At 42.4% G+C, this 19,041-nt stretch overlaps 1 protein-coding gene across 1 annotated transcript in view; it reads left to right on the top strand.

Moving 5' to 3' along the window:
* CUBN (cubilin) overlaps positions 1–19,041 on the top strand; it is a 144,266-nt gene that overhangs the window by 69,046 nt on the left and 56,179 nt on the right. Inside the window, exons 29-33 of the mRNA XM_048510490.1 lie at positions 9,452–9,626; positions 11,129–11,310; positions 15,471–15,627; positions 16,827–16,943; positions 17,746–17,859. Coding sequence (XP_048366447.1) covers positions 9,452–9,626; positions 11,129–11,310; positions 15,471–15,627; positions 16,827–16,943; positions 17,746–17,859 — 745 coding nt within the window. The remainder of the gene's footprint in view (positions 1–9,451; positions 9,627–11,128; positions 11,311–15,470; positions 15,628–16,826; positions 16,944–17,745; positions 17,860–19,041) is intronic.

Here is a 19,041-nt window from a genome sequence, read left to right as displayed (position 1 = left end):
CCCCTTCCCTTTAACGTTGTTATAGTATAGGTTTTAATATTGTTGTTATTCTATTTTTATATTAATTTTGTACGTTGCCCTGAGCCCTTCGGCTAATACATTGAAAGAATAAAACAAACAAACAAACAAACAAACAAATAAATCTGTGGAAACTGGCCAATTAAAAGGCATTTATGTGCCATCATGTGTTTCATGGAAACAATGTTCTATGTCACACTGGCACAGCAAATAAAAGGAATAATATCTTAAATTTGGGACAGTATTTCCCTTGGTAAAGGAATTAAGTCTTCACTGAAATGCTCATTCTTAGCAATAGCAATAGGAATTGGAACTGCCCAAGAGCTTATGTGAACTGCTTTGCAAGGAGAGTGAAAGGCACATAGAGACTGTAATCAAATGGTGGTGGGTTTAATAGACTTCTTTCTGTAAACAGGGGCAGCTTGGGTAGTATAGTTGCAGGAACCAGAACATTACAGGATTGCCTGCTTGTAATTTCCTGTTCTCTGGAACCTAATGAGAAGAAGAGAGCTTGGGTAGGCATAGGATTGGCTGGAAATGCATCCAGAGCTTACCTGCAGTACAGTTGTACCTGAGAAATTGTTATTTATTTATTTATTTATTTATTATTTACATTTATATCCCGCCATGTCTCCGAAGAATCAAGGCTCATCATAAAGCTCTGAAAAACAGTTACCAAAAAAAGTCAAACTGTTGTCTGTAACATTTCACATTATTTCCTTGCTGCTCCCAGATTAGGAATCACATGTGCTTGCAATGATTAATGACTGCTAATCAACCTACAGATCCCCCTATCTTAGCAGAAGCAGAGGATGTTAATGAACTCTTACCACAGTGCTAGCATTTGTTGCAAGAAACTTTTCTCTGTGTCGTAGTTCCTTGGAAGCATTCTAACACATTGTTTAAAATTGAGAAATCAGGTTACTGATTAAGGACAAGCCAGTGGGAACATATTATTCCCAATTTATTTAATTTTCTAATTCAAAGTCCCCGCCTAAAAGTATTGGGCTCTCAGGCCTTTTGCGCACAGGTCAAGCATACATTTCCTTTGGCTCAGATTCTCAATTGTCCATGGGTTTCCCCCTATTCAGAACTCATTGTTTCACAGATCAGAGAAGCCCAAGAGTGGGCAAAGTGGAATGTATTTTTTCTTGTTTGCACAGGGGAAGCAAAGCAAAGCAGTATGTGTTTTGCTTGGTTTGGATTAGAGTCCACCACATGCAACCACTATGCCACTCTGGACTGGATATACCATTTCGCTCCTCTCTGAAACCTGATATAGTTCCTTCTTCTGTCTACTGAGGTACTTCTAGGACCCTGCATTGGTTCTCAGATCCTTGCCTTCCTCTTTTGCCTCTCTTTCTGTTCTAGCAGAGCCAAGCTGTGCTTTTGACTGCTGTACTGCCTACAGGTCAGATAGTTTTTTCTGCTAGGATTAAGCAAGTGGGATAATGAAAATCTTGCTTTTGTTGTTGTGCTTAATGATTTGCTAGGTATTGTACAGTAGGTGTGTGATGTTGCTCTAATGTTGCTTTGAGTTGTTCTCCAGAGAGGAAGGTATTCAAATATTTAATAAACAGCAAACACATGCCTAAAATTATGAGTGTGAGCTGCAATCTAAATTAGGCAAGCAAGAGAGAGAGAGAGAGCATGCTGAAACTAGGTTTAGACTGAGTCTGCATAGGATTAAATTGTGAGAAATATACTACAAAAAAATTGATAACAAAAATGATTAAACCATGGAATATAACCCCAGAGTCTAATTTCACTGAACCAGTTTGTTTGAGAAACTACCCCACTGGTAGTGAAGAAGAACCAGCCAGCCTGCCTGCCCCATACGGTTTGGTTTGCATTCTTGCACAGTTCATAGCTTGTGCTGCCAGCTCACACCTGCCCTCTATGGGATGAAGCTCACAGCAGCAGCTGCTGGTTGCTTCACATGGGGGAGGTCAGTCCCCACCACCCCCAAGACTTTTTCCTGTGGCCTTAATAAGCAATCTGCCCAGTCTTTTTTTCCTGCTGCTTTTGGCTTTACAAAGTGATAAGGAGAGGATTGATAAACACTGTACTTTTAATTATATATTTAAACACAATTTAGCGGGTCCCCCAGGATGGCAAACACTGAAACATTTAAAGAAATAAAGAGAGACCAGTTTTTTAAAATTATATTGCTGTGAAAGTAGCCATCATCATTTTCTTGTAATGATTGCTTTAAAAGTTTGCAAATAGCTGTCTTTCACAATTTTTCATAATGCAGTGCCAAGATGATTGCAGTTTGGAAATGAAAGACCTTCTTTTTCACGGTTGCCCCACTCCACTCTAGCCCCATGATGAACCATATTCTGTTTTCTTTGCATCCAGAGTACAATGGTGAAACCAGTTGTATTATTAAGCAACAGGGTTCGATACTTACGTCTCTTTCTGAACATCTCTGTTTCTCCCTGAAAGGCGTGAGCAGCCACCTCCGAGCAGGGACCGTTTTATTCACTGTGATTCACACTTCAAGGATGGCCGGCCACATAAAACGGCCATTCACTTGCTCATAACTCTGGAATGCTGGCTTGACTGTCACAATCAACGGAACTAACACAGCAAAAGCAAATGGCAAAAACAGGCTAAAACCACAGGCTTGCTTACTCTGCTCTACACCCTGTGCAAAATGCTGGAGGAAGAATGAACTATTTGTTATATGTCCCTTTTCCCGCACTCTATATTCTTTATGAACCACACCCCAACATTCTTTCCAGACTTCCCTGCTCTTTTTTTAAAAAAAAAAAAATAACTGGATTCATATGGTAACAATTGTCTTTCCCCTTTATAGCCAAAAGTAACTTTAAAAAAAAATAATTTCTCTCATGAAAACCATTTGGCTTGTTTCTGATCCAGCCATTGTGAAAGCTTCTGGTTAGCTGAACTGCTATACAGTGAAAAGTTAAAACTACTGCTAATTTCTTTTTGTTTTAAAAAAATCCCTTTGGTTTTAAAACTATACAAAAGGCAATTGTGAAATGATAAATGACATCTTTTCCTTTGGCTTGCAAACATAATTTATTGAGATTTAGTGTTGCTTATACAGCATGCGAGGCCTAGTGCGGTTTTCTGGTGAAACTGCTGGTTCTTCTGTCTGCAAGGGGGTGGGAATGAAAATCCCAGCTCAACCTTCAGCAAGTCTATCTCACAGCCAAACGAACCTGAATTGTAAAGCACTTTACATTCTGAAGGCTGGAAAGAATTCATAGCTCCACAGAGGATGACAAATTCAGGCTATACCATGTATCATGAAGGGTTGCCAACATTCAGGTAGTGGCTGGGAATCTCTCAGAATCACAACTGATGTCCAGTGGGGAGGGCCTATGGTAGATCTTTCCATGCAGATGTCCCAGGTTTGATCTCTGGTTTAAAAAGGTTAGGTAGTTTTTAAAAGGTAGTAGGTAATGTGAAAGATCTTTACCTGAGATCTTGGGAACCTGCTGCCAGTCACAGTAGACAAGAATAATCTTGATAGACCTATAGTTCAGCATAAGGCAGTGGTTGTGTGAGCAAACAACCCTACTCACTGGGCCCTGATTGGTTGGATCACTGAGCAAGAGGAGATAGTTGACTGCAACTATCCCGCATTACCACAGAAAGGACATCATCATGTTTGCACAATGCTCTAGGTTTCCTCTAAAACTCTATCTCAAACCTATAGAGTTTGGGAGCATTTTACAGCCTTGTGTCAACATGGTGACATTACTCACAGGCTTGCACCAGAAGTGATATTGTGGCATCAGAATGCCACGTATTTACTTGACCCCACATCCATCTACCTCCCACAAGTTGCTATGATTGTTAGAAGGGTTGCCCACCAACCACGAAGATTTTTGCTAGACTAGATTGGAATGGTTTCATGGTTAGCCCACCAGTGGGTATGAGGTTTTAGCCCTTCCTCTTTATTTTACAAATTTTACATCTGGCCTTTCTGCTTCCACAAGGGTTCACCAAGGTGGCGAACAAATTAAAACACACATAATAAAATCACATTTTAAAAACATTAAAACCAACCTCCACATCATTAAAACAATCAAAACTATAGCTTAAATATATACAAAGACATAACAATTAAAGCATTGTGTAGGAAGGAGGGATCACTGAGGGAATATCACTTGAAACAAAAAAGTCTTTGCCAACGGGTGAAAAATGGCAATAGAAGGGGACAGACAAATCTCCTTTGGAAGAGGGTTTCAGAGTTTTGGTGCAACAATCAAGAAGGTGTAGCAACCTCACTTGAGTGGCCACCTATCTCATCTCAGAAGGCAGAAACACCCAGAACTGGGCCTCTGGAGATGACCATAGTAGTCATATAGGTTCATAAGGTGAGGGGAGTCAATCATTCAGGTATGTTGATTCCAAACCATATAGGGTTACCGTGTGGATACCAGTACCTTGAATTGTGCCTGGAAACAAATTGAGAACCAGTGTAGATAAACAATCCTGTTCTTTCAGAATAGGTGACACTTTAAATCCTGGGTCAAACTTTCTATTCCCCACTAACATTTCTGCCTTAACAGAATTACGCTTCAGTTGGCATCCAATTCAGGGTTTTTACAGCCTCCTTAGGAAGCTGGAAGCCCAAACTAGAGCTAAGTGTTATCCACATAACAATTCAGCCCAGCTCTCCAGATGACATCATCCTGCAGTTCAATATATTAAAGACCATAGAGGATAAGATTGGGACCTTGTGTGACCCCACAGATCTTCCAGCATCACTTTCTGAAACCTACCCTCAAAGTAGGACCAGATTACATATATTAAGCAACCAAAACTTCAAGCACAGAAACACTTTGTCTGTTTCTTTAATTAAAACCTCATTTGAACAGAAACATTGTAGTTTATGCAGAATATATTTCAAGAACTGATAGCTAAGAACTAATTCTACAGGAGAGCAATTATGCGATTCATGTGTATTGCTTCCAGAAGCCAAAAAGTTGCTATCGTCTGAAATGAAAACAAATATGTAAACCTTTTGAGCCTGTATAATCTTTCAGTGCGCATTTGAAAAATGATGGTTCAGTGTCTACTAACTTATTTCTCCCAGCAGGAATCAAAGCTGTGGAATTAAAAGGGATGCATTGTTCTTTCCACTGACTATTTCCTTTGGAAAAAGAGAGGTGTGGGATTGTTATTCTTTTCAGATCCCAAAAGGAAGGGGATGGTGGGGTGGAGCACATTATTGTGATAATTAAATTCAAACCAAACAAATAATTTTTTTAAAAAAAACAAGCAGAATTCTAATAAAGATATCTAATCTAGAAGGATTTATTTTCCACAAACACCCATACACTATTGTAACTGTTAAAGGAATGCTGTTCTCAAATTACTGCTTAACAAGAGTGTTTGTGTATGGGAAAGAATCATGACGGTTAGCCCCACTCCCTGCACCTGTGTGTGTTCAGTATAACCTGTGAACAAGTCAATGTTCACATATTTTGCTTGCAAGGTCATTCAAATACAAAGCTTAATGAGTGGTGCTACGCTGGTCACTCTTTCTCTGCCTAACCTACCTCAGAGGGTTATTGTAAGAATAAAATGGGGGGAGGGTTATATATAGTGCTCTGAACTTTGTAAATGCAAGGTAATGATTGCACCCATAGATCCTGAGTCCACTCACTTTTACATGCATAGGTTTTTGTTGACAAGCTGAACAGTATGCATGAGGAGACTGGGCAGTGGACAGAATCTGAAATAGTAGCTTTAACCTTCTAGACAATAACAAAGGATGGATTTACTAGAGGGAGGGACACCCCAACAGCACAGTACCAACAATGTGGTGATGTAATTTCTGGTGTGTCCTGTAAGTGACATCACAGCATCACCAGCAACATTGTATCGTATGCCCCAAATTATATTGTTTTTTGTTTTTTTATTTTTTAATGAATGTGGCGCTCTCCCTCCCCCTCCTGCGGCTGGGGCTGACAAGCCATCCCACCGTCCCTTTCCGAGGTGTTGGTCTCCTCGTCTGCAGCCCCGGTCTTTGGGACTCCTAAAGAAGTCAGCTGCCAGAACCACAGGGTGCCCCCTGAGAGGGGAGGGGAAGGTGCCCTCCCCACCGGCTGGGATCTCCCTACGTGTGCCAGGAGTTGGTAGCCCCTCCTACAGGGGGACTGCCGCCCCTTATCGAGTCCGTCTCTCTTCCCTCCTCCTCATTCTTCCCTGTTCCTTCCCCGCTCTCTCTCTCTCTCCTCTCCTCTTCGCCTCCCCGGTCTCTCTCCCTTCTCTCTCTTCCTCCTTGCTTTCTCTTTCTCCCCTTTCTTCCACCTCACTCTCTCTTTCTCCTCTTTTTACCGCTTCTCCGCCTTCACTCCCTTCCACCTCTTCAACCCGCCACCCCCTCGCTAGCCTCCGTGTCTCCTCTCCCAACGCTTCTTCCTTCCTCGCTCTCCCAGCCTCCTCGCAGTTCCTCCTCCCAAGGCCTCTACTGTGGCTGGGGCCTTTGTTTTCCTCTCGGGCTCTGCCTTCCCTCTTTCAAGCCCTCGGGCCGGGTTCGGGCGTGCCTCAAGCCGGCTTCCCGCCTCACTGATCAGCTCTCAAGCAGTCGGAAGGCTTCAGTAGCTGGTAGCTGCGGCTCTGGCCTTCCAGCTGTATCGTCAGCCGTGGCTATCTCCCCGGTTGCCGTGCTGGGTCCTCGCCACTCACGCTGGTCTCTTCGCTGTTGCCCGCTGTTGGCCCCCCCCTGGAGTCCATGCTAAGTCCAAGGGCGACCCGGACAATGAATAAATGTTTTATTGTTTAAAACCAAATTATATTGTTTAACCATAGAATTTTGTGTGAATGCTAGAGCATCGCCTCACATGATGTCAACACTTCTGGTTGCACGGGAAGTGATTGACCCAAGAAATGTTTCTATTGTCCCAGGACATTTTTCTCCCACTGTCCAAATGAGTAGCTGAAGCAAAAGACCTGGTTTCCCTATGGCTATGCCAGTCACTGATCATGTAAACTTTGTATCTGATTGTCTTCTAGAGATACCTTAGTTGCGATTTGCGTGTGGAGGTGTGGAGACTCGTTTTATTAATAGAAAAAGCAACATATTTGTTGGAAAAGAAATCGGCCGCAGCCCAATTTATTAACTACATAATAACCTTGAAGCTGGGCGAGCATAACAGAGCACATCCTGGCCCTCAGGTAGCAAACTGCTGAACCTGGTTATAGGTCAGCCCCCTCAGGCCCTTCGGACAGAACTCCTATCCGGCACATCCCCCTAAGGAACTGGAACAGGAAGTTACTGGGTGCTGACCATCCATCCCGCTTTTGGCGGGACATTCACGGCTTGAAAGAACTTGTCCTGCGTCCCGCGGGTTTTCCCCAATGTCCCGGGTTCTGGAAGGCTGCCGCACTGCCTTCTGGGACGCAAGGCAGTGCGGCAGCCTCCCGCGCGGCCACAGAAGCACACTGCCTTCTGGGGCGCTGCCATTTCCCGCACTGTCACAGGGTGGGAAATGGCAGCGCCCCAGAAGGCAGTGTGCTCCGTGTGTGTGTGCGAGTGTGTGGCTCCGTGTGTGTGTGTGAGTGTGTGTGGCTGCGCAAGTGTGTGTGGCTGCGCGAGTGTGTGCTTGCGAGTGTGTGTGGCTCCGTGTGTGTGCGCGAGTGTGCGCTCCGTGTGTGTGTGCGAGTGTGTGTGGCTCCGTGTGTGTGTGTGTGTGCGTGCGCGTGGGGGGGGGCCGCTCGCCCGTCCCGGTTTTTGAAGGTGACCATCTGGTCACCTTATGCCACATGGACGCAAACCCAATTTGTGACACCCCTTCCTGCTGGGCAGCGAGCTCTCGGCGCAGCCCCAAGGCTGGCCCTCATGAGCTCTAACACCACCTCGGACCTCATATGGAGGCCCCTGATGTGGGAAGGTCTGGCACACAAGCTACTGCCTTCCCAAATAGGATGTGCTCTTATGCCCAAAATGCCCAGTGAACTGCGACAAAACATAACAATTACAAACCCCAATAACCATTCAAACAGGGAGGGAAGGGAGGGCCTTTGCTGCTCCCGGCCTCGAAAGAGGCCGGTCACTGCCGACGCAGCCTTTTATAGGCTGCCTGGCCCCTGTCACGTGCCGGTTTCTGGCCACATGACTGCCTCTGCCAGCCGGCGGGGAGGGGGGAGGCGGCATTGCACTCCTTCCTCCCCTGCTGCAGCGGTGCCGCCAGGCTGAAGCTTGGGGCGCAATTTATGAGAAATTCAATTCAAATGGCTGAATAAGCCAAGATAATTTTAAAAATTGAAATGTTTTAGTTTTCTTCCAGAATATTACAACAACATTCTGATGTCTTACCTCAAAAGACAATTCATACTGAATTATTAACCACACACACCAGGCTGACATAACATAGTCAAATGCAGGGCCTGGATTGTGGCAGGGAAGTTAATCTCCTCTTTCCCAGCGGTCCTGTTTCCCTGGTAGAAGCTAGGTCCTCTAGGCTATTAGTAACTCAGATAAGGAAAAAAGAGGTTTATGTCTTACATCTGTCACTTTTTACCTAGCATGGCTAATAGCAGATCAGGGATGGAGGCTGGTTTCAGTTGCAATTGTAGTGTACGGCGAGATTCAAATTCAGGGTCCCCTCAATTGCTTTTTAATATAAAAGTACACACTATGGAACCATTCACAGATATGATACTTTGTCCACGAGATAAAATCATAGCAGAAAAATATTTTTCTGTGGTTAATATCCCGTCAAGGCCCTCTTGACTTTCTCGCCAGTCAAAGCAGCTCAACTTTTGGGCATTCAGGAGAGAGCTTTTCAGTGGCAGCCCCAGGATTATGGACCAACCTCCCATGGAGGTGAACCTGGCCCCCTCACTGTTCATCTTCAAAAAGATGAAGATTGTTTTACTTAGGGCTGTATTTGACTGATTTAGTTTTTATTTAATGGCAGTCCTAGTTGGAGTTTTTAAAAAGAAAAAGAAGAGCTTGGATTCATACCCCACCTTTCTCTCTTTAAAGAGATTTAAGGTGGCTTATAAACTCCTCTCCATTCTTCTCCCCACAACAGACACCTTGTGAGGTAGGTGGGACTAAGAGAGTTTTGAATGAGTTGTGATTAGTCCAAAGTCACCCTACAGGAGTGAGGAAACAAGTCCAGTTCACCAGATAAGATCTGCCACTCATGTGGAAGAGTGGGGAATTAAACCTGCTTCTCCAGATTAGAGTCCACCTACTCTTAACCACTACACCACATTGGCAGTTAGAGTTCTTAGTTTTTTGAAGTTATCCCTAAATTGTGACCTTTTATGTATTTCTATAATTGTTGTTTTATTTATACTGCTTTAACGTGTTTTTTATAATTGTTATGTTGAAAGTTACCTTGAATTCCACAAGGGAGTAATGCAGTGAAGAAACGTTTAAAATAAATAAATGTATTCTTCATTTATCTGTTTTTTGGCTGTTTCTCCTTTCCAGGTCTATGGCGGGCCTGACTTTTCTTCACCCAGGCTGGCCCAGCTTTGTGTCCCAAGATCGCCTTCAAATCCTCTCCATGTCTCGAGCACTGGTAATACCATGGCAGTTCGATTCAAAACAGACAGATCTGTGAATAAAAAGGGGTTCAATGCTACATGGCAAGAAAGAGCTGGAGGTGAGAGTTGTGGCATGTGCTGGTTGAACATTTCGTGTTATCTGTAAACTATAACAAAGCATGATCTTCATTAGTCAGGAAAAAAGCCCTCAGACTTTTATCGGTTCTAAAACATTCTTGAAACAATAGCTATTTGTTTAGCACATATTTATGCTGCCCTTTCTCCAAGGAGTTCCGGGTGACAAGCTTTGTTCTCCCTTTTCACAATATCCGTGTAACAGGGATGTTCTGCCAGGCATATGGTGGAGACAGCAACAGTTCCATCTCGCTGCCTCCCTTTTCCCTTCCCTCCTTCCTTTTCTCATCCCTGGTATGACTGAGTTGTAAATTAGTTTGTGGGATAGTGCAGAGTACTTATCCCTTGAATATTAAGGGGTGCCAGGATTTTAATGGATGTAGTTTTGGATTTTATTGAATGTTTTTAATTAATCACTGTAAGTCAGCCTGAGCCCTGAGTCAGTGGGCTTAGAAGGGTATGAATCTGTTTAGGATTGCATTATATGGTTGTCATGGGTGATCGAACCTTTTGTGACAGAGTGGAGATTTGAACATGAGTCTGCTAGAGGCTAGTTTAACACTCTAACCCAGGGGTGTCAATCACCTTTGTTACAAGGGCTGCATATGATATAAATGTATGACCCAGGGTGTGTGTGTGGCCTCCTCGGCTGGTGAAGCTGCAATGGGCTTGCAAATCAAGAGCAAGGGGGGGGGGGGTTGCCTCAGCTGGCTCACAGGCCTGATAAGCCCTCATAAAGATCCGGATCCGGCCCCTGAGCCATGTTTGACACCCCTGCTCTAACCACTACTGCATGCAGACTCTCAGGTTAGCAAAGGTTTGCAAAACCTTATCCTCCTTGCAGTCAACTCATTCTTCCCTGTTAGTGAAACTAGAGACCTGATAAAATGACAGTTGGCCTATTTCCTGAAGAATGCTAAAAAGTGTACTGATTGAGCTGGAAGCTCAGCTCTTTCAGAGGAGCTTTTTTTCCATCTTCAAAAATAGCTTTGACTCTGACCCCCTAAATTCAGAGGGAGTGTTCTTTATTGATCATCACAGAAGTTCAACTGCTGAAGGTGCAGAAATGGAACTTACTTGATTTGTCTAGAATATTTGTGGGAACTGGCAAGAATCTTATTTCTGGAGACATTTCTGCATATGCTTAATTTTCTTTGAAAGCAAAAGTATAGAGTATAGTACTTACATTCTGAAAAAAATGTTTGTTTTGCTTTTGCACAAGCCAAGTATCAAGTAGAAGTGGGCCTAAAAGGAACTAAAGATGTCCCTCATTTGTGAGGACTCATTTTTCCCCCTTCCAATTCCTTTGTGGCAGTATAGCTGACATCAAGGCATCATATATTTGGAGGAAGGAAGCTGTACTTTTGTCCATACTTAGCTAAATCTGTAGAGTGACAATACACAAATCCATTTCAACATGAAGTATGCAATAACTGGCTTCCTGCCTACCTATTCATCTAACACATATTCATTAACTACTTTCCAGGGTGTGGAGGAATTTTCCAACTTCCAAATGGTGAAATCCATTCTCCCAATTACCCTCAGTCTTACAGCAACAACACAGACTGCTCTTGGCTCATCCAAGTTGAAAGTGGCCACCATGTTCTGCTGAACTTCACAGATTTTGAACTTGAAACTCATCGTACATGCAACTATGACTATGTTGCCGTGAGTAACAAATCCAGTGGGATTATATTGAACCATTCAGATTTCCCTCCTCATATTCTCTCCTCTAGAGTTGTGCTTGAATTGAGTTGGATATTAAAGTTCTGTCTATATTAAATGAATTACGATGGCTAATTCAGATGAGCAGGCTATCACCAAGGTCTGCTATCATCAAGTGATGACTATGTAAAGCAGGTCTTACACTGAGATGTGCTGAGCACTGATCCTGACAAACTTTAAAGGAATTCTACAGTTGAAGAGCAGTCATCGTGAACTTATTTCTGTGCCCCCTTGGTCCCTTTTCATGGCACACAGGAGACAATATGTTCAAGAAGGTCTCATTGATCAATATTAGAAATCCTGGAATGACACAGTGGGTCATGTCAGCCACAGCCCTGTATTGCCATCCCAATTTTCCTGTGGTTTTGATCCAGGATGCTGCTTATAGTGTTACTCCCATTAGGGATCACCAAGGATGCCCCTCTATATGCCACTTGGGGGCCCCACAATGAGGGCATCACTACAGAACCTGGAGGCTGGGCCTGGAGCCAAGTGATGGAAGGTAGAGTGGAAATAGAAATGCATCTGGCTAGGAATTAAGCTAAAAGGATTACCTCTTTTCAAACAGGGAAGAGCAGAGGCAGAGGAGAGGAGAGAGAAAGATACAGGCAAAAAGGAGGGCCAGAATTGGACACCCCTGATTTACACCATTCAATATAGTGAGACTGACTTTTGAGTAGAAACGCTCTGGCTTGTGCTGCGTTTAGCACAGTGGTGGTGAACCTTTTCAAGACCGAGTGCCCAAATTGCAACCCAGAACCCATTTATTTATCGCAAAGTGCCAACACGGCAATTTAACCTAAATCCTGAGGTTTTAGTTTAGAAAAATGGTTGGCTCCGAGGCGTGCGTTACTCAGGAGTAAGCTTGACGGTAATAGGTGGCTTTGCTTTGAAGCAACCGTGAAACGCTTCCAACGGGTGAATCACGACCCAAGGAAGGTTTACTCAGAAGCAAGCCCCATTGCCAGCAACCGAGCTTACTCCCAGATAAAGGATCATGCTTTAGTTCTTCCCATGAAAATAAGTGGGGTTTATCAGCACTTAACTGGGTTACCTGCTTCCCCAAAACTAGGTTTTAGGTTTAATGCTAATAATCGAGCCCAGCGGCCCAGGCCAGCCTAGATGTGTGTTGCGCGTGCCCACAGAGAGGGCTCTGAGTGCCACCAATGGCACCCGTGCCATAGGTTCGCCACCACTGGTTTAGCATAACACCTTGGCTTCTGCTCTTAGTATTTTTTTTAATTATAACATTATTTATCTGTTTGCTTTTGATTATTTTTGCATTGTTAATTGGCTTTGGTACATTTTTAGGAAAGGGGCCAATGCATTTGAATAAAAAGTCAGATAAAATGAACTGTAACTCATGTCAGTCAAATAAAATTAATTCGATATTAAATTCTTAGTGCACTTTTTAAGGTTTTTTTTTTAAGATAAGAGAAAGCATATCAGTACATCCTTGGATACATGATTTTGTGAAGGAATGATAGAACTGCTGCTTATAAATGCTTTCCAAACCAACAGGATACCTACACAGATCTTTCAGAGTTCTCTAACAATATGACTTCTTGCCATCAGTGAGATTTTGTGCATCAAAATGTTTTGCAGGGTAAAGTCTTGGAAGTCATTTTGATGTAACTATTTAGGGGATTATTCTTGTGAAATACATGTGGAAAATGATATGTCAGAATAAAAAATCTTCTTGGGTTTTTCATGAGAAAATGGTAGGAATGTAACACCCTACTTACAGATCGTTCTGGGAACAGCTGTGGAAACCACCCTAAAGGAAACATGGAAACGTAAAACTGTTAGGGCAAATAGCCAACTCTTCTTTTTCTGTACTGAAAGAGTGGAAAAGCAGAGAACTACACACAAAGAGAGTACACACAATCTCCATAATGTTATACCATTTGCCCCTTGGTTGAGGGTACAGCCCTGGGTTAAAGTTACTTTCTTTTCTAGCCTTTTTGGGCATAAATAAAAGTACTTCATGTTCCCTATTATACCATTGGGTTCCCCCCCTCAAAAAACCTGCTCATTTTTACAAGGGAAACACAGTTGTAAAACTCATTTCAACTGTGCATTTTCCAGCCAAGCAATCTGAGGCTACATCATCAGCCCAGCTTCCTGGCATTTGGAGATGATTTGGGAACAAAAAAAATGAGGCACATTCAAGGAAAGCAAAAAAAAATCTGCTCACTCTAGAAAGACATTTGTTCATATGAAAGACTTTCTATTTTTTCTGTATCCGTCAAAAATCAAGCAATGAAAATAAACTTGAAAAAATTTAAGACCTTTAGAAAGAGGCAGCGACGGTTTCAGATGCCTTACTGGTTTTCCTCCTGAGACTGACCTTAATTGACTTTTACCTATCATTTCCACATTTGACATACTTTACAATTTACTATGTCCTGCAGAAATTCACCTTTCAGTGGATTTCCAGGATGTGGCAAATGTCACTTCTTGCCACATACACAGTAATTGTCCATCATACCAAGCTCCCATGACTTGTTATACACAGTAACATGACCATGCACACAATATGTGGCCTCCACACTTCAGTTACTGCATCCAGTAGTTGTGGAAGACATTCAGCATATTGCTGAGTAGCGCAAAGTATTTCCCCTGTCCAGCCTTGAGTCATATGCTTTTGCAAATGCTGTGATTTCAACAAGTTGTCACTGAGTCAGTGACTTATGATTTTTATACTGAGAAAGATTCCCGTGCTATTATGTAAACTGTAAAAGACTGCTGAAATTTGTAAAAGATTGTCAAGGGGGGGAAAGTTGGTTATCTTGTTCTCACATGGTTTGTCTGTGATCCCCCCCCCAAAAAAATGTTTTGCTGTTGGTAGACAATTTTTAATCTATCTATTTTTACAGCTAATCCAAGTTGTAAGGGGAAATCAAATTAGTCCTTAATTTATTAAGAAATATTAATAATGAGGAAGAGAAGCACTTAAAGAATAGCCTCTGTGTGGAGTCAAGACTTAGCGATTTCCGGGGCTGGGCAGAACTCAAGGTTGGGCCTGTGAATCACTTCCAGGTTGTTGCCAGACAATTCCTACTATTACATCTGGTCTCTTGACTGCAGAGATCAGTTCACCTGGAGAAAATGGCTGCTTTGGAGGGTGAATTCTATGGCATTATGCCGCACATGAAGTCCCTCCTCTCCCCAAACTCCTCCTCCTCAGGCCCCACCCCTCAAATCTCCTGGTATTTCCCAACCTGGAGCTGACACCCCAAAGAGCCCACACTCACAAATTAGGGATGAAGCCAAAAAAAGCTCCTCCTGCTCATGCTACGTGGCTGGTGGACCTTTGTGGCTAGCCATGAACTTGTCTCCTACACTGCTTGGCAAATGATGTTCTCTGGTCAGCAAGGTTGCATCGCTTCAGGGCTTCGCTGGCCAGCCAAGTATCTCCTCATGGCATGTGACTGTGCTGGCAGGACACTGCCACTCTGTTCCTGTATGACTGTGTGGCTTTGGGGGGAGGGTGTCCCAAGACCTTTACACACACAGACATCACCCATTATTCTCCCTGGAAGCTAAAATTACTAAACTGAAGCTATCCTACTTTGGTCACACTATGAGAAGGCAAGAGTCACTAGAAAGGACAATAATGCCAGGAAAAGTGGAAGGCAGCAGGAAAAGAAGACCCAGCATGAGATGAATTGATATTATAATGGAAGCCACAGCCCTCAGTTTGCAAGACCTGAGCAAGGTTGTTAATGATAGCACATTTTTGAGGACATTGATTCATAGGGTCACCATGAGTCGGAAGCGACTTGACACATACACACACACACACACGGTTATAGCTGTTGTGAGTCATTACTGTCCTCTGAATACTTCCCAAATTTGCTTTAAAAAGTCACAAACCAAGCGTCTTTGCCCACTGTACACCTTTTTCTTTTTTTTCTTCATATATCTAAAGATCCTAAGTTCTTTCTGAAAATTCACTTCACTGCATCTGACAAAATGGGCTTTTGCCCAAGAAAGATTACGCTAAGATAAATGTGTCTGCATTTAACATTTACCAAGACTAATTGATTTATAACATGCTGAAGTTCAAACTTAACTCCACATATTGTTCTGTCATACAGGTCTTTGATGGGCCCAGTAGTGATGCTCCACTTCTTCGAAAAGTCTGTGGTGGGCAGCGGCCTTCTCCTATAACATCCACTCTAAATGCCATGTTTGTTCGCTTTCGCTCAGACAGCAGTGTGCATCACAGAGGCTTCCGTGCTCATTTTGCTGAAGGCAAGTTCCTCACTGCCTACCATACTGTAAACATACTGTAAACGTTTTGTCTCAGGGTAGATCTTTTATCACTTCTGGGTTTTTTAAAATATTAAACTGACAATTAAAATCACATGGTGGTGACTTAAACTTCTTGAAAATATTAGTGTAAAAATATACATTCAGACACAAGTACTTGCAAATAAATATTCTTGTAAATCATAGTTGTAAAAAAATATTCTTGTAGTTTACTAGAACTGACATGTATATGCCAGTTCTGAGGAGAGGGAATGCAGTCCAATGGCTGAACATGTGCTTTATATGCAGAAGGTCTCTGATTTACTTCCTAGTATGCCCAGATGAAGGGAACAGTTACGTCAGGAATTAGGCTTTGGGACATAGGAGAGCTGGTGCTATAAGGATAGGTGTCAAACTCGCGCCCCTCCAGATGTTGTGGACTACAGTTCCCATCATCCCCTGCCAGCATCATGCTGGCAGGGGATGATGGGAACTGTAGTCCATAACATCTGGAGGGGTGCGAGTTTGACACCTGTGATTAGATGGACCAGTGCTGGGATTGCCAATTCTGGATTCAGAAATTCCTGGAGATTTGGAGTTTGTTTTGGGGAGGAAACTCAGAGGGGCCATAGACACTACCCTCCAAAGCAGCCATTTTCTTCAAGAGAACTGATCTCTGTAGATCAGTTGTAACTCTGGGAGCTATCCAGGCCCTACTTGGAGGATGGCAATCTTACATCTGACCCAGGAAAATGCAATTTCATCTCTTCATTTATTTACTTTAATCAAGCTAAGTACCTGACTATCATGACAAGTGAACTTCACAGATTTATCGGAAGCTGAAACAAAGGTCTAATTTATTGTCGAAGGCTTTCACAGCCAGATTCAACTGGTTGTGATGGGTTTTCCGGGCTGTGTGGCCATGGTCTGGTGTATCTTGTTCCTAACATTTCACCTGCATCTGTGGTACACCTCTGAAGATGCCAGCCACAGATGCAGGTGAAATATTAGGAACAAGATCTACCAGACCACGACCACACAGCCTGGAAAACCCATCACAAAGGTCTAATTTCATCACATTTCAGTTAACAGTTTTATGCATATTTTATGTATACATAAACATATACGAAAACATATAAAGTATACATATGTACAGTTTATGTATACTTTAACACAGTGTCATTGTGTGTTGTATTCTGCAGCATGTGGAAGTGTCCTAGAAGCTGATTCAGTTGGTGCAGCTATTTCCTCTCCCCAGTATCCAGCCCATTACCCAAACAATCAAAACTGTAGTTGGATTCTTCAGGCCCAGGAGCCATGTAAGTTAAAATACACACACCTCTCTAGCTGAATGACTAACATCCTCTTCTCATCTGTAATAACAATACAGAATTTCTTCTTTTCTCCTCTGTAGGCAGCCTGCATCCTGGTAGATGAACAGGTCAAGGCCTTCTAGAGAGGCACAGGTTTTAAGGCAAAACAGTTTAGGATTGTGAAATACATGCACGCAAAATGCATGAATGCAAAAGAATATGTGTGAAGGTCAAAATAGTAAATTGAATTCATTGTAGGCAAGAGAGCTTATGTATAAAAGGGACTACTGAACAATAATATATGGCCAGAAGTTCTGTTCGTTTGGTTTTAAACACATATTAAGATACGATAAAATTACTAATACCTCTTATGTCTGATTTTCATTTTTTTACAACTGTAGGTAGATTTGATGGCCAGTTATAAAGGAGTGCTATTTTCCCAAAATGATACAACAATTTTTTTTTTTGGTTATAGATTTTGGATTCAGATGCAATACATTCCCTTTTTTAATAGACCAAGTTGATTGTGTATGAATAGTGAAAGGAATGAAAATCATGTTTATTGTGAACTGAATCTTGCTTTCACATTTAACAATCTGAGTTGATTAGAAAGATGTTAATGCTCTACACATAATTAAATTGTGATAACTTTTATTGACTAACCACAAAGGGGAGTGAGTAGACATCTACTAGCTGAAAGTGGTGAACTATAAATACACACCAGTACATGAAACCCATGAAAAGTCAGATCACTTTACTTGTGTGAAAAGCAGAAATAACCATTGTGCTTTCAACCTTCTGTCAACAGTCAACCACATCACGTTGTCATTTACTGATTTTGCAACTGAAGACTTTCGGCATAATTGCACCACAGATTATGTGGAAATTCGAGAAGGGGACAATTATGATGCACCTCTGCAAGGTATATTAGCATTTACTGACTGGTTTTGAAAAGCAGATTTAGAACTTGCATTTCAGAAACTGCTGTACTCAAAGTTCCAGAAATATAAGTGTCGAATGTCATAACAAGGTTCCTCACTGTGACAGATTACAGTTCAGTTAGCCTTACATGGAATAGGGATCAGGGGGCGCGGCTTCTTTGTTGCTTACTAGAGTCACTTTTTCTTTTATCTTTTTATAGTAAATGAGACTTCTAGTTTGTTCATGATTTGCAAAAGCTGAAACATGGCTTCTACCATTAGTCCGCATTGAAAAAAGTGGGTAGTATACAATGTAAGTCTTCGCTGATTTGAGGTATAATAAAGTGACACTTACTGGATGTCAGTAAAATAGTGCTGAAAATCAGATATAATTATTGATTAAAGGTACATCAAGAGGAAGAGCCAAATTCATATGCTATCATCTTGCCAGAGGCAGATGAGAACAAGAATAGGGCAGAGCTACCAATGGACAGGAAAAGAGAGTGTTACATTGAGTTTAATAGCACTAGTAGGGACAATGGAAGGTTTTGGACATTGCCTGAAATCCCTCTGGCAAAATGTGGATTTTTTTTCTGTACTCAGCTGACAGTGCTTTTCAGCAGTTTCATTGGGGAACTGTACAGTGTCTAGGTGGCTTGTGTATCTGGCACTGTTTTAGTGATGTCAAAAGCTATTCAATGAAGAACATGGATCCTGGAATCTGGATACTGGTGAAGATATTTTGCTTAGACAAGAGCTCCTGGGTGATCTGGAAAGATTTATGGCAAGTTTACCAGAACCAGATATCAAGACACAGTGACAATTTTACCCTGTCCTCTCTGGCCCGGGTAACTTTTATAATAAGTATGGGAACAAAACTTATGGTTAGGCATCAGGCATTCACAAATAGGCCCACTGGTAACATGAGATGGGATCCAGCCAGCTTTTTCACCTGGTTTCATTTGGGCTCATTCCGCACACGCAAAATAATGCACTTTCAAGCTGCTTTCAGGGCTCTTTGAAGCTGTGCAGAATGGCAAAAACAGTTGTGAAAGCAGCTTGAAAGTGCATTATTTTGCGTGTGCGGAATGAGCCTTGTTCTCTAGCTACTACAGCCCCTGTCTCATGTGGGTTTTTTTCCCCATGAAGACATGATCCCCAAAAAAGCTGGCTGGATTCAACTC

The sequence above is a fragment of the Sphaerodactylus townsendi genome, linkage group LG11 (genome assembly GCF_021028975.2).
Source record: "Sphaerodactylus townsendi isolate TG3544 linkage group LG11, MPM_Stown_v2.3, whole genome shotgun sequence".
Taxonomy (NCBI): domain Eukaryota; kingdom Metazoa; phylum Chordata; class Lepidosauria; order Squamata; family Sphaerodactylidae; genus Sphaerodactylus; species Sphaerodactylus townsendi.
This window is presented reverse-complemented; position numbering and strand designations above follow the sequence as displayed.